The sequence below is a fragment of the Bombina bombina genome, chromosome 2 (genome assembly GCF_027579735.1).
Source record: "Bombina bombina isolate aBomBom1 chromosome 2, aBomBom1.pri, whole genome shotgun sequence".
Classification (NCBI taxonomy): Eukaryota; Metazoa; Chordata; class Amphibia; order Anura; family Bombinatoridae; genus Bombina; species Bombina bombina.
The window spans coordinates 994,030,597-994,046,775 of NC_069500.1; the positions used below are offsets into that span (position 1 = coordinate 994,030,597).

At 42.1% G+C, this 16,179-nt stretch overlaps 1 protein-coding gene across 1 annotated transcript in view; it reads left to right on the forward strand.

The window, feature by feature from the left end:
* Positions 1-16,179, forward strand: part of SEC24B (SEC24 homolog B, COPII coat complex component) — a 521,322-nt gene that overhangs the window by 56,097 nt on the left and 449,046 nt on the right. Inside the window, exon 3 of the mRNA XM_053700185.1 lies at positions 4,655-4,764. Coding sequence (XP_053556160.1) covers positions 4,655-4,764 — 110 coding nt within the window. The remainder of the gene's footprint in view (positions 1-4,654; positions 4,765-16,179) is intronic.

Consider the following 16,179-nt stretch of genomic DNA (forward strand, 5'->3'; position numbering starts at 1 on the left):
GGCCTAGACTGAAGGAGATCATTTCTGATATTACTGGAGGAAAAGGTCACGCCCTTCCTCAGGATAGGTCCAACAAATTAAGGACCAAACAGCCTAATTTTCGTGCCTTTCGAAACTTCAAGAGTGGCGCAGCTTCAACCTCCCTCTAATACAAAACAAGAAGGGAAATTTTGCCCAGTCCAAGCCGGTCTGGAGACCTAACCAGGCTTGGAACAAAGGAAAGCAGACAAAAAAACCCTGCTGCTGCTCTCTAAGACAGCATGAAAGATCAGCCCCCGATCCGGTAACGGATCTAATAGGGGGCCAGACTTTCTCTCTTCGCCCAGGCTTGGGCAAGAGAATGTCCAGGATCCCTGGGCGTTGGAAATCGTGTCCCAGGGATATCTTCTGACTTCAAAGCTTCTTCCCAAAAGGAAGATTTCACCTCTCACAATTATCTGCAAACCAGATAAAGAGAGAGGCATACTTACATTGTGTTCAATACCTCCTAGTTATGGGAGTGATCCACCCAGTTCCCAAGGAGGGAACAGGGGCAAGGCTTCTATTCAAATCTGTTTGTGGTTCCCAAGAAAGAGGGAACCTTCAGACCAATCTTAGATCTCAAGATCCTAAACAAATTTCTCAGGGTCCCATCCTTCAAGATGGAGACTATTTTGAACCATCCTACCTATGATCCAGGAGGGTTCAATATACTGACTACCGTGGACTTAAAGGATGCTTCTCTACACATTCGATACACAGAGATCATCATTGGTTTCTCAGGGTTCGTTCTTCCTAGACAGGCATTACCAGTTTGTGGGCTCTTCCCTTTGGGTTAGCTACGGCACAAGAATCTATACGAAGGTTCTGGGGTCACTCCTAGCGGTCCTAAGGCCGCGGTGTATAGCAGTAGCCCCCTTACCTAGACGACATTCTAATACAGGCGTCGAATTTTCAAACCGCCAGGTCCCATACAGACATTGTTCTGGCATTCCTGAGGTTGCATGGGTGGAAAGTGAATATCCCTCTCACAAGAGTTTCCTTCCTAGGAACTCTGATGGATTCTGTAGAAATGAACATTTACCTGACAGAGGCCAGGTTGTCAAAACCTTCTAAATTCCTGCCATGTTCTTTATTCTACTTCCTCTCCCTTCAGTGGCTCAGTGTATGGAAGTAATCGGCTTAATGGTAGCGGCCAATGGACATAGTGCTGTTTGCCCGCCTACGTCTCAGACCGCTGCAACACTCTGCATGCTCAGTCAGTGGAATGGGGATTACACAGATTTGTCCCCTCTACTAAATCAGGATCAAGAGACCAGGGATCTCTCTCTTGGTGGCTATCTCGGGTCCATCTGTCCAAGGGTATGACCTTCAGCAGGCCAGATTGGACAATAATAACGACAGATGCCGCCTTCTGGGGTGCAGTCTGGAAACTCCCTGAAAGCTCAGGGCTTGTGGACCTCAGGAGGAGACACTCCTTCCGATAAACATTCTGGAACTAAGAGCGATATTCAATGATCTTCAGGCTTGGCCCTCAGCTAGCTGCGGTCAGGTTCATCAGATTTCATTTCGGACACTATCACGACTGTAGCCTACATCAACCATCAAGCTTTAACAAGGAGTTCCCTAGCAATGTTGGAGGTATCAAAATAATTCTATGGGGCAGAGGTTCACTCTTGCCATCTATCAGCTATCCATATCCCAGGAGTAGAGAACTGGGGAGGCGGATTTCTAAGTCGACAGACTTTTCAATCCGGGGGAGTGGGAACTCCATCCGGAGGAGGTGTTTACACAGTTGATTCAACTTTGGGGCAAACCAGAACTAGATCTCATGGCGTCTCGTCAGAACGCCAAGCTTCCTTGTTACGGATCCAGGTCCAGGGATCCCAAGGCAGCGCTGATAGATGCTCTAGCAGCGCCTTGGGTCTTTCAACCTGGCTTATGTGTTTCCACCGTTTCCTCTGCTCCCTTGTCTGATTGCCAAGATCAAGCAGAGAGAGCTTTCGGTGATTTTGATAGCACCTGCGTGGCCACGCTGGACTTGGTATGCAGATCTGGTGGACATGTCATCCCTTCCACCATGGACCTCTACCGCTGAGACAGGACCTTTTACTTCAGGGTCCTTTCAACCATCCAAATCTATTTCTCTGCGTCTGACTGCTTGGAGATTGAACGCTGATTTTATCAAAACGTGGTTTCTCAGAGTCGGTCATTGCTACCTTAATTCAGACTCGAAAGCCTGTCACCAGGAAAATTTATCATAAGATATGGTGTAATATCTTCATTGGTGTGAATCCAAGGGTTACTCATGGAGTAAAGTCAGGATTCCCAGAATATTATCTTTTCTCCAAGTAGGATTGGAGAAGGGATTGTCAGCTAGTTCCTTAAAGGGACATATTTTCTGTCTATTCTTTTGCACAAGCGTCTGGCGGATGTTCCAGACGTTCAGGCGTTTTGGTCAGGCTTTAGTTAGTATCAAGCCTGTGTTTAAACCCTGTTGCTCCGCCATGGAGTTTAAATTTAGTTCTTAAAGTTCTTCAAGGGGTTCCGTTTGAACCTCTGCATTCCATAGATATCAAGCTTTTATCTTGGAAAGTTCTGTTTCTGGTAGCTATCTCTTCGGCTCGAAGAGTTTCAGAGTTATCTGCCTTGCAGTGTGGGATTCCCCTTATCTGATCTTCCATGCAGATAAGGTAGTTTTGCGTACCAAACTTGGGTTTCTTCCTAAGGTGGTATCTAGTGTCCTAATCCTTCAAAGAAAGAACGTCTATTACACAATCTTGACATGGTTCGTGCTTTAAAGTTTTATTTACAAGCTACTAAAGATTTTCGTTCAAACATCTGCATTGGTTTGTTGTCTACTCTGGACAGAGGGAAAGGCCAAAAGGCTTCAGCAACTTCTCTTTCTTTTTGGTTAAGAAGTATAATCCGCTTAGCTTATGAGACTGCTGGCCAGCAGCCTCCTGAAAGAATTACAGCTCATTCCACTAGAGCGGTGGCTTCCACATGGGCTTTTAAAAATGAGGCTTCTGTTGAACAGATTTGTAAGGCGGCGACTTGGTCTTCGCTTCATACTTTTTCTAAATTCTACAAATTTTGATACTTTTGCTTCTTCGGAAGGCTATTTTTGGGAGAAAGGTCTTACAGACAGTGGTGCCTTCCATTTAAGCGCCTGCCTTGTCCCTCCCTTCATCCGTGTCCTATAGCTTTGGTATTGGTATCCCACAAGTAATGGATGAATCCGTGGATTAGATACACCTTACAAGAGAAAACAAATTTATGCTTACCTGATAAATTTATTTCTCTTGTGGTGTATTCAGTCCACAGCCCGCCCCTGTCATTTTAAGGCAGGTGTTTTTTATTTTTAAACTACAGTCACCACTGCACCCCTATAGTTTCTCCTTTCTCTTGCTTGTGTTCGGTCGAATGACTGGAGGTGGCAGTTAGGGGAGGAGCTATATAGACAGCTCTGCTGTGGGAGATCCTCTTGCAGCTTCCTGTTGGGAAGGAGAATATCCCACAAGTAATGGATGAATCCGTGGACTGGATACACCACAAGAGAAATAAATTTATCAGGTAAGCATAAATTTTGTTTTTCAATAAAAATTTACTTCATCCTGTTTGTGAAGAACAGGTGAATAATTAACTCCAATTGGGTTACTGCGCGAGAGGTCTTTTTTTTTTTCTTCTTCTGCGCTCTCTATTGACTTCTACGGGTAGAATATGTTAATGCGGTCATGATATTTGGTTAATGCGTGTCGAGTTTTGCATACAAATTTTTTACTTTTAAATTGTAATACGCACGCTCCAGAAGGAGTGCAAAAACCTTTCCGGTCTAGCGAAGTTTAGGCTCAAGCGAAAGCACTAAATGGCACTCCACTTGTACTCTGGCCTAAAATGGGTTGAGCTTGAAGGTAAATCAGATATCCTTAGTTTATTGCTTTCGGTACACACAAGCGTCTTTATATTATCTCTGTAAACCAAAGCCCAATACTTAGAACAATTTAAAAATCTACCTCTTACTGGGAGTCTAATTTCTGGCTGTTTTACACTGGTTTTCTTTCATCTATACTTAAAGGGACATGAAACTCCAAGTTTTTCTTTTACGATTCAGATAGAGAATACAATTTTAAAAAATTCCAATTTACTTATGATATCATATTTGCTTCACTCTCATGTTGTTCTTTGTTGAAGAGATATCTAGATAGGTAGTGTGCACATGTCTGGAGCACTACATGGCAGTGAATAATGCTGCCTTCTAGTGTGTTGCTAATGTATAACATTGTTGCAAAGCTGCTGCATTATAGTACTTCAGACACGTGCACATTCCTGAACATACCCTTCTGCTTTTCAACAAAGGATACCAGAAAACAAAGATAATTTGATAATAGAAATATTTTGGAAAGTTGTTTAAATTGTATGTTCTATCTGAGTCATGAAGTTTCATTTTGATAGACTGTCCCTTTAGTAAAAGCTTAAAAAGTGAAACTTTTAGAATAGGTAGAGGATACCACATGTAGAAATCAGCTATTTGTAAATGCTGAAATAAAGTAAAAGGAGATCTTTGTAAACCCTTTAATACACTTCTTAACTAAATGTCATGTCTTTTGTTCAGGGCCTGGTTCATTACATGTTAAAGGACAAAATTCAGAGCCTGTTAATTCTAGTCTTGGAGTTCGTTCTGCCACATCTCTTGTTGGAAATCGGTCTACTGGCAAAACAGTTCCCCTGGACCTCCCCCTGTGACAGCTCAGGCACACTCACCCCAACCAGCAATTCAGGAAGGTAACTAACCATTATCTGAATACTTTGTCTTTGTACAGGTGCGAGTGATCAGTGGGCATACACTCTTCAGATTTGTTAACATAAAGTTTAGTATTCCCTTGATTAGAATTGTGTTCAGGTGAATATAGATGTGCAATCTTTTTAGCTTTGTAACCACATCTTCAGCAAGAAACACTTGACTATAATTTTATTAAGGAAACAACACTCAGCATGGGCACAGAGAGATAAGTTAATCAATTTATTGCAGACACAGTAAACGATTAAATAAAAAATAATAATTTTATTGAAGCATCCAGGATGCCATGGCTTCTAATTTTCTAGTTTTAGCTTTTTGACTTTTTATACTCCTCTACATATGTCCCTAGTACATAATTTCCTACCTCCCAACAATGGCGCCTCCGGGGGGTAATCATTACTTGTCTCCTTCCAATAAAGTACAGGGAGCACATAGGTGGGGGGGGCAAGCCATTATGCAGGAAAGGCTAATGGCTCCCCAATGCTGACTAACCATCACCAGCCAGCCCCACCCATGGCATGCCCTATCCCACATAACACACCTGCTCACAACACGCTCAGTCACGCCCCTCTGTCAAGTCACTGCCCACCAAATCACTGGTTATATATAATTAGATATGATAGATAGATCATTGAAATGAATTAAATTATTTGGAGGTGAACTATCTCCAGTTTAATTGGCTAATCAGTCATATTTGATAAACTTTTCACATGTACTTTATTGGAAGGAGACAAGTAATCATTACATTAATAACATCGACTGAAATAGTTTTATTTAAAGGGACACTGAACCCAAATTTTTTGTTTTGTGATTCAGATAGAGCATGACATTTTAAGCAACTTTCTAATTTACTCCTATTATCAAATTTTCTTCATTCTCTTGGTATTTTTATTTGAAATGTAAGAATGTAAGTTTAGATGCCGGCCCATTTTTGTAAACAACCTGGGTTTGTTCTTGCTGATTGGGTGGATACATTCATCCACCAATAAAGTGCTGTCCGGAGTACTGAACCAAAAAAAAAAAAAAAAAAAAAAAGCTCAGATGCGTTCTTTTTCAAATAAAGATAACAAGAGAACAAAGAAAAATTGATAATAGGAGTAAATTAGAAAGTTGCCTAAAATTGCATGCTCTATCTGAATCACTAAGTAAAAATTTGGGCTCAGTGTCCCTTTAACTAAAACAATATTATATTTCATTTTTAATGCTTGCCCCTCCCTCCTCACCCATAGGGCCTTATGCAGATCTATTACACTCCAAACAATCTTTTATTTAGTGAGATTCTTGAAACTTAGTATTGGGTTGATTCTGTGTACATAGATTTGCAGGGCGGAAATTGCATTAAAGGGACTGAAAGTCAAAGTTTCAGAAAAAAAACATGCAATTTTTAATATTTTCCAATTGACTTCTCTTATCTGATTCTCTTTGTATCCAATGTTGAAAAACCTGCATAAGAAGGCTCAGAAGCAATGTACTACTGTGAGCTAGCTGCTTGTCACTGTCTCACCCAAATCTATTCAGCTAGGCCACAGTAGAGTATTGGTCTCCTTCACCAAAGGACAATGAAGCAAATCTGAAATTGTATGCTCTATCTGAAACCCAAAAGTTATCTTTCATGATTATGTCCCTTTAAGGTCTATTTATCAACTCTATTTATTTGTTATTATTTTATAACATTTTGCTGTGAAGAAGGGCCTGTTATTTCTGCAGACACAATTCACAGTTTTTGAGAACTACAAAACAAATAATATGTGGTTAATATCTTCAAGATAGAAAATTGCCCAAAATAATCTGACAGACTTTTGGGATAACATTACATTGTGAATGGATTAATGGAATTAATTTACCAATACATTAAACAATACAGCCATGAATATACAGCATCTTGTTAAATAATTAAAAAAACTAATCTATTTTCTCCAACATAGGTGTGTCCGGTCCACGGCGTCATCCTTACTTGTGGGATATTCTCCTCCCCAACAGGGAAATGGCAAAGAGCCCAGCAAAGCTGGTCACATGATCCCTCCTAGGCTCGCCTACCCCAGTCATTCTCTTTGCCGTTGTACAGGCAACATCTCCACGGAGATGGCTTAGAGTTTTTTAGTGTTTAACTGTAGTTTTTATTATTCAATCAAGAGTTTGTTATTTTGAAATAGTGCTGGTATGTACTATTTACTCAGAAACAGAAAAGAGATGAAGATTTCTGTTTGTATGAGGAAAATGATTTTAGCAACCGTCACTAAAATCCATGGCTGTTCCACACAGGACTGTTGAGAGCAATTAACTTCAGTTGGGGGAACAGTGTGCAGTCTCTTGCTGCTTGAGGTATGACACATTCTAACAAGACGATGTAATGCTGGAAGCTGTCATTTTCCCTATGGGATCCGGTAAGCGCATGTTTATTACGATCGTAAATAAGGGCTTCACAAGGGCTTATTAAAACTGTAGACATTTTTGGGGCTAAATCGATTCATTATTAACACATATTTAGCCTTGAGGAATCATTTTATCTGGGTATTTTGATATAATAATATCGGCAGGCACTGGTTTAGACACCTTATTCTTTAGGGGCTTTCCCAAAGCATAAGCAGAGCCTCATTTTCGCGCCGGTGTTGCGCACGTTGTTTTTGAGAGGCATGGCATGCAGTCGCATGTGAGAGGAGCTCTGATACTTAGAAAAGACTTTCTGAAGGCGTCATTTGGTATCGTATTCCCCTTTGGGCTTGGTTGGGTCTCAGCAAAGCAGATACCAGGGACTGTAAAGGGGTTAAAGTTCAAAACGGCTCCGGTTCCGTTATTTTAAGGTTAAAGCTTCCAAATTTGGTGTGCAATACTTTTAAGGCTTTAAGACACTGTGGTGAAAATTTGGTGAATTTTGAACAATTCCTTCATGTTTTTTTCGCAATTGCAGTAATAAAGTGTGTTCAGTTTAAAATTTAAAGTGACAGTAACGGTTTTATTTTAAAACGTTTTTTGTACTTTGTTATCAAGTTTATGCCTGTTTAACATGTCTGAACTACCAGATAGACTGTGTTCTGAATGTGGGGAAGCCAGAATTCCTATTCATTTAAATAAATGTGATTTATGTGATAAAGACAATGATGCCCAAGATGATTCCTCAAGTGAGGGGAGTAAGCATGGTACTTGCATCATTCCCTCCTTCGTCTACACGAGTCTTGCCCACTCAGGAGGCCCCTAGTACATCTAGCGCGCCAAATACTCCTTACTATGCAACAATTAACGGCTGTAATGGATAATTCTGTCAAAAACATTTTAGCCAAAATGAACACTTATCAGCGTAAGCGCGGCTGCTCTGTTTTAGATACTGAAAGAGCATGACGACGCTGAGTTAATAATATTTCTGAAGGGCCCCTAACCCAGTCTGATGGGGCCAGGGAGGTTTTGTCTGAGGGAAGAAATTTACTGATTCAGGGAACATTCTCAACAGGCTGAACCTGATGTGATTGCATTTAAATTTAAAGTTGGAACATCTCCGCATTCTGCTTAAGGAGGTATTATCCACTCTGGATGATTGTGACAAGTTGGTCATCCCAGAGAAACTATGTAAAATGGACAAGTTCCTAGAGGTGCCGGGGCTCCCAGAAGCTTTTCCTATACCCAAGCGGGTGGCGGACATTGTTAATAAAGAATGGGAAAGGCCCGGTATCCTTTCGTCCCTCCCCCCATATTTAAAAAATTGTTTCCTATGGTCGACCCCAGAAAGGACTTATGGCAGACCAGTCCCCAAGGTCGAGGGAGCGGTTTCCACTTTAAAACAAACGCACCACTATACCCATAGAGGATAGTTGTGCTTTCAAAGATCCTATGGATAAAAAATTAGAAGGTTTGCTTAAAAAAAAAAATGTTTGTTCAGCAAGGTTACCTTCTACAACCAATTTCATGCATTGTCCCTGTCGCTACAGCCGCATGTTTCTGGTTCGATGATCTGATAAGAGGCGGTCGATAGTGATTCTCCTCCTTTGGAGGAGATTATGGACAGAATCAATGCTCTCATATTGGCTATTCTTTCACCCTAGACGTCCACTTTGCAATTGGCTAGGTTAGCGGCTAAGAATTCTGGGTTTGCTATTTGTGGCGCGCAGAGCGCTTCGGTTGAAATCTTGGTCGGTCTGATGCGTCTTCCAAGAACATGCTACTTAACATTCCTTTCAAGGGGAAAACCGCTGTTTGGCCCTGACTTGAAAGAGATTATCTCTGATATCACTGGGGGTAAGGGCCACGCCCTTCCTCAGGATCGGCCTTTCAAGGCAAAAAATCAACCTAATTTCGTCCCTTTCGGTAGAATAACGGACCAGCCCAAGGTGCTACGTCCTCTAAGCAAGAGGGTAATACTTTCTCAAGCCAAGCCAGCTTGGAGACCAATGCAAGGCTGGGAACAAGGGAAAGCAGGCCAAGAAACCTGCCACTGCTACCAAGACAGCATTGAAATGTTGGCCCCCGATCCGGGACCGGATCGGGGGGGGGGGCAGACTCTCTCTCTTCGCTCAGGCTTGGGCAAGAGATGTTCTGGATCCTTGGGCGCTAGAAATAGTCTCCCAAGGTTATCTTCTGGAAATCAAGGGACTTCCCCCAAGGGGGAGGTTCCACAGGTCTCAGTTGTCATCAGGACCACATAAAAAGACAGCATTCTTACATTGTGTAGAAGACCTGTTAAAAATGGGAGTGATTCATCCTGTTCCATTAAGAGAACAAGGGATGGGGTTCTACTCCAATCTGTTCATAGTTCCCAAAAAAGAGGGAACGTTCAGGACCAATCTTAGATCTCAAGATCTAAAACAAGTTCTCAAGGTTCCATCGTTCAAGATGGAAACCATTCGAACTATTCTTCCTTCATCCAGGAAGGTCAATTCATGACCACGGTGGGATTTAAAGGATGCGTATCTACATATTCCTATCCACAAGGAACATCATCGGTTCCTAAGGTTCGCATTCCTGGACAAACATTACCAGTTCGTGGCGCTTCCTTTCGGATTAGCCACTGCTCCATTGGATTTTCACAAAGGTACTAGGGTCCCTTCTAGCTGTGCTAAGACCAAGGGGCATTGCTGTAGTACCTTACTTGGACGACATTCTGATTCAAAGCGTCGTCCCTTCCTCAAGCAAAGGCTCACACGGACATTGTCCTGGCCTTTCTCAGATCTCACGGATGGAAAGTGAACGTGGAAAAGAGTTCTCTATCCCCGTCAACAAGGGTTCCCTTCTTGGGAACAATAATAGACTCCTTAGAAATGAGGATTTTTCTGACAGAGGCCAGAAAACAAAGCTTCTAGACTCTTGTCGGATACTTCATTCCGTTCCTCTTCCTTCCATAGCTCAGTGCATGGAAGTGATCGGGTTGATGGTAGCGGCAATGGACATAGTTCCTTTTGCGCGCATTCATCTAAGACCATTACAACTGTGCATGCTCAGTCAGTGGAATGGGGACTATACAGACTTGTCTCCGAAGATACAAGTAAATCAGAGGACCAGAGACTCACTCCGTTGGTGGCTGTCCCTGGACAACCTGTCACAAGGGATGACATTCCGCAGACCAGAGTGGGTCATTGTCACGACCGACGCCAGTCTGATGGGCTGGGGCGCGGTCAGGGGATCCCTGAAAGCTCAGGGTCTTTGGTCTCGGGAAGAATCTCTTCTACCGATAAATATTCTGGAACTGAGAGCGATATTCAATGCTCTCAAGGCTTGGCCTCAGCTAGCGAGGGCCAAGTTCATACGGTTTCAATCAGACAACATGACAACTGTTGCGTACATCAACCATCAGGGGGGAACAAGGAGTTCCCTAGCGATGGAAGAAGTGACCAAAATCATTCTATGGGCGGAGTCTCACTCCTGCCACCTGTCTGCTATCCACATCCCAGTGAGTGGAAATTGGGAAGCGGATTTTCTGAGTCGTCAAGCATTGCATCCGGGGGAGTGGGAACTCCATCCGGAAATCTTTGCCCAAGTCACTCAGCTGTGGGGCATTCCAGACATGGATCTGATGGCCTCTCGTCAGAACTTCAAAGTTCCTTGCTACGGGTCCAGATCCAGGGATCCCAAGGCGGCTCTAGTGGATGCACTAGTAGCACCTTGGACCTTCAAACTAGCTTATGTGTTCCCGCCGTTTCCTCTCATCCCCAGGCTGGTAGCCAGGATCAATCAGGAGAGGGCGTCGGTGATCTTGATAGCTCCTGCGTGGCCACGCAGGACTTGGTATGCAGAGCTGGTGAATATGTCATCGGCTCCACCTTGGAAGCTACCTTTGAGACGAGACCTTCTTGTTCAGGGTCCGTTCGAACATCCGAATCTGGTTTCACTCCAGCTGACTGCTTGGAGATTGAACGCTTGATTTTATCGAAGCGAGGGTTCTCAGATTCTGTTATTGATACTCTTGTTCAGGCCAGAAAGCCTGTAACTAGAAAGATTTACCACAAAATTTGGAAAAAATATATCTGTTGGTGTGAATCTAAAGGATTCTCTTGGGACAAGGTTAAGATTCCTAGGATTCTATCCTTCCTTCAAGAAGGATTGGAAAAAGGATTATCTGCAAGTTCCCTGAAGGGACAGATTTCTGCTTGTCGGTGTTACTTCACAAACACCTGGCTGCTGTGCCAGATGTTCAAGCCTTTGTTCAGGCTCTGGTTAGAATTAAGCCTGTTTACAAACCTTTGACTCCTCCTTGGAGTCTCAATTTAGTTCTTTCAGTTCTTCAGGGGGGTTCCGTTTGAACCCTTGCATTCCGTTGATATTAAGTTATTATCTTGGAAAGTTTTTGTTTTTTAGTTGCAATTTCTTCTGCTAGAAGAGTTTCAGAATTATCTGCTCTGCAGTGTTCTCCTCCTTATCTGGTGTTCCATGCAGATAAGGTGGTTTTACGTACTAAACCTGGTTTTCTTCCAAAAGTTGTTTCTAACAAAAACATTAACCAGGAGATTATCGTACCTTCTCTGTGTCCGAAACCAGTTTCAAAGAAGGAACGTTTGTTGCACAATTTGGATGTTGTTCGCGCTCTAAAATTCTATTTAGATGCTACAAAGGATTTAGACAAACATCTTCCTTGTTTGTTGTTTATTCTGGTAAAAGGAGAGGTCAAAAAGCACCTTCTACCTCTCTCTCTTTTGGATTAAAAGCATCATCAGATTGGCTTACGAGACTGCCGGACGGCAGCCTCCCGAAAGAATCACAGCTCATTCCACTAGGGCTGTGGCTTCCACATGGGCCTTCAAGAACGAGGCTTCTGTTGATCAGATATGTAGGGCAGCGACTTGGTCTTCACTGCACACTTTTACCAAATTTTACAAGTTTGATACTTTTGCTTCTTCTGAGGCTATTTTTGGGAGAAAGGTTTTGCAAGCCGTGGTGCCTTCCATTAGGTGACCTGATTTGCTCCCTCCCTTCATCCGTGTCCTAAAGCTTTGGTATTGGTTCCCACAAGTAAGGATGACGCCGTGGACCGGACACACCTATGTTGGAGAAAACAGAATTTATGTTTACCTGATAAATTACTTTCTCCAACGGTGTGTCCGGTCCACGGCCCGCCCTGGTTTTTTTAATCAGGTCTGATAATTTATTTTCCTTTAACTACAGTCACCACGGTACCATATGGTTTCTCCTATGCAAAATATTCCTCCTTAACGTCGGTCCGAATGACTGGGGTAGGCGGAGCCTAGGAGGGATCATGTGACCAGCTATTGCTGGGCTCTTTGCCATTTCCTGTTGGGGAGGAGAATATCCCACAAGTAAGGATGACGCCGTGGACCGGACACACCGTTGGAGAAAGTAATTTATCAGGTAAACATAAATTCTGTTTTTTAGGATGAATAACATTTTGGATTACAGGTATACCCTTATACACTTTACAGTGCTTCACTTTACAGCACTTCGCTAATACAGCGCTTTGTGGAGCTGAAAGCTCAACCTCCAAGGATTTTTAAACAGTGCTGTATCATTGTGGAGATTGCGAGAAAAGTGACTGGCACCATTTTGTTATGCGCAGTTCACTATGTTTACAGCATTACAGTGCAATCTCTGTCTCAGTTGCTATAGTCTGGCAAATTTTACTACAGTAATTGTCACTATTTTACAGGTACAGTATTTATTGATACGAATTGAATACTTGCTGTGCTAGTGTTTAAACTAAACGTAGCACTATTGCACCCCTAGTAAATCTTAGTTCAAACATGTTTCAAGTTTTTAAACACACTGGCAAGTGAAAAGAAAGCTAAAAACGCCTTGTTTCAGTTTAAGGCAGTTTTCACTTTGCAGCGGGGCTCCGGTCCCTAACTGTATGAGCAGGGTATACCTGTATAATGTATCTTAAATAGCTTTTTTTTTTTCTCTCAAAAGCATTTTATTTAAAATAAAAAACTTTTTTTTTTTTTTATAAATTTAAATCATTGATTTTTATCCACCCTGGTTAATACTATTGTCTAAACAGATACACCTAAAAGAAAAAAAGGAATGCAATGTGTAGATGCTGATGTGAATGTCTCTGTGCTCACTTAAAGATATTTAATATAGTACAAAATATTTGATGACCCCAGTCTTTCTCTTGCAACTCTTGACAAGAAAGGAAGTATCAAGAGATATGTGATGACTTAGTGTAGTTTTACCTTCAATCAAAAGTTTGTTATTTTTTAAACGGTACCGGCGTTGTACTGTTTTACTCTCAGGCAGAAATTAGAAGAAGAATTCTGCCTGGAGGTTTGATGATCTTAGCGTGTTGTAACTAAGGTCCATTGCTGTTATCACACATAACTGATGAATATGGGAAAACTTCAGTTGGGGGGAACGGCCTGCAGTTTACCTGCTTTGAGGTATGTTCAGTATTTTTATTTCTAGAGAGATGAATACGTTCTAGAAAATGCTGACAGAGCCTGTGTAATTTGAGGTAAGCCTGATGCAGTGATTTAACAGCGACTGGGATCATGCTTACAAAACAGGGTAATACTCATGTTAATATTCATATTACTTAGTGACAAAACGTTTACATGACTTCATAAATAGGACGTTTTTTCTCTGAGGGAGATAAGTCTTTATTTGGGGCCTAGTTTCCACATGGCTAGTCAGATACTCCCAGGAGTATTTTCTTAAGGCCCCTCTGACATCCAGTACATGGTGGGGGGGGGGCCTATTTTAGCGCTCTAACTGCGCAGTTTTAATTCAGACTGAGACATCCAGCCTTCCCTAGAGGAGTCCTCTGGCATCTGAGGACCATTTCAAAGGGGTTATTTCTGCACAAAATCGTATTTAAGGGCAGGTAGGAGCCTCAGCAGAGCTGTGGGCAAGGTGCTCAGTTGACTTTTAACTTTTTTAACATTTTTCAATTCGGTTTGGGGCCTAAGGGGTTAATCATCCATTTGCAAGTGGGTGCAATGTTGCTTTAGTCCCTTACACACACTGTAAAAATTTCAAAGACTTTACTGTATTTTTACACTGTTTTGCAGTTTAAGTGCTAGTTTTTTTCTCTTAAAGGCACAGTAACGTTTTTGTTTAATTACTGTTTCACATTTATTAAAGTGTTTTCCAAGCTTCCTGTCTCATTACTAGTCTGTTAAACATGTCTGACATAGAGGAAACTCCTTGTTCAATATGTTTGGAAGCCATGGTGGAACCCCCTCTTAGAATGTGTACCAAATGTACTGAAATTTCTATAAACTTAAAGACCATATTATGGCGCTTAAAAATTTATCTCCAGGGGATTCTCTGACGGAAAAGAGGGAGATTATGCCATCTAACTCTCCCCATGTGTCAGAACCTATAACCCCCGCTTAAGTGACGCAAGTACATCTAGCGCGTCTAATACTTTTACCTTACAGGACATGGCGGCAGTTATGAATGCTACCCTCTCAGAGGTATTCTCCAAACTGCCAGGGCTACAAGGAAACCGAGACAGCTCTGGGGCTAGAACTAATACAGAGCTTTCTGACGCTTTAATACCTGTGTCCGATATACCCTCACAATTGCTCAGAAGCCGAGGCAGGTGAGCTTCTATCGGTGGGTGAGTTTTTCAGACTCAGGGAAGGCGTTACTTCAGTCCTGATTCTGAAATGACAGCGTTTAAATTTAAGCTTGAACACCTCACGCTTATTGCTTAGGGAGGTTTTAGCGACTCTGGATGACTGTGACCCCATTGTGTTCCAGAGAAATTGTGTAAAATGGACAAATTATTTGCAGTACCTGTTACACTGATGTTTTTTCCAGTCCCTAAGAGGTTTTCGGAAATTAGTACTAAGGAATGGGATAGACCAGGTGTGCCGTTCTCTCCCCCTCCTGCTTTCAAAAAGATGTTTCCCATAGATGCCGTCATACGGGACTCGTGGCAGACGGTCCCTAAGGTGGAGGGAGCAGTCTCTACCCTAGCTAAGCGTACAACTATCGCCCGTCGAGGACAGTTGTGCTTTCCTAGATCCTATGGATAAAAAATTGGAGGGTCTCCTTAAGAAAATTTTTATACATCAAGGTTTAATTCTCCAGCCTCTTGCATGCATTGCCCCAGTTACTGCTGCAGTGGCTTTTTGGTTTGAGTCTCTTGAGGAGGCTCTACAGGTGGAGACCCCCGCTAGACGATATTCTAGACAGGATTAAAGCTCTTAAGTTAGCTAACTCCTTTATTTCTGACGCCATTTTTCATTTAGCCAAGCTAACGGCTAAAAATTCAGGTTTTGCCATTTTGGCGCGTAGGGCGCTATGGCTTAAGTCCTGGTCAGCAGACGTTGCTTCAAAGTCTAAGCTTCTAAACATCCCCTTCAAGGGACAGGACCCTATTCGGGCCTGGTCTGAAGGAGATCATTTCTAATATTAATAAAACAACAATTAGAACAAATGAGACAACAGCGTCACCAGAGTACTACTAAGAGGCGCCTAGGGCAAATATGACACAAGAAAAAATCCTAAGGTATAGTACAACTAAGAGGGTATATACTGTATAAGTACTGTGAGTACTCAAGTACTACATACGAAAATATATAATACAAAAATACTTTTAACAAAATAGAAATCCTATCTCCTAACAATTGGAAACAAAAATTCAGATTAGAAAGGACAATTCAAAAGTTATAAATAACAGTAAAAAATGAGGGATGTATATGAACTATATTAGTCCAGTATATGTAATAGATTTATCCAGTCCAGGATATTGATACCCAAAGGATATATGTGGTGGGCAATATTTCCAAATGAGATAGGCTGCTCCTCCAGATTGTTGTGCCAGGAACACAGATGAAAATCTAGAAGATAAAGGATAGAGGGCGCCACATGCTGCAGATCAAATGTGATAAGAGCAAAACAGCAATAGAACAGAGGAATCCTACTCACAAGTTGTTGCACACATCAAAGGTGCAGTAATCGCAGTCCGAAACCACACGTCGTCCCGGTAGACCACAATAGATAGTTTCACTAGT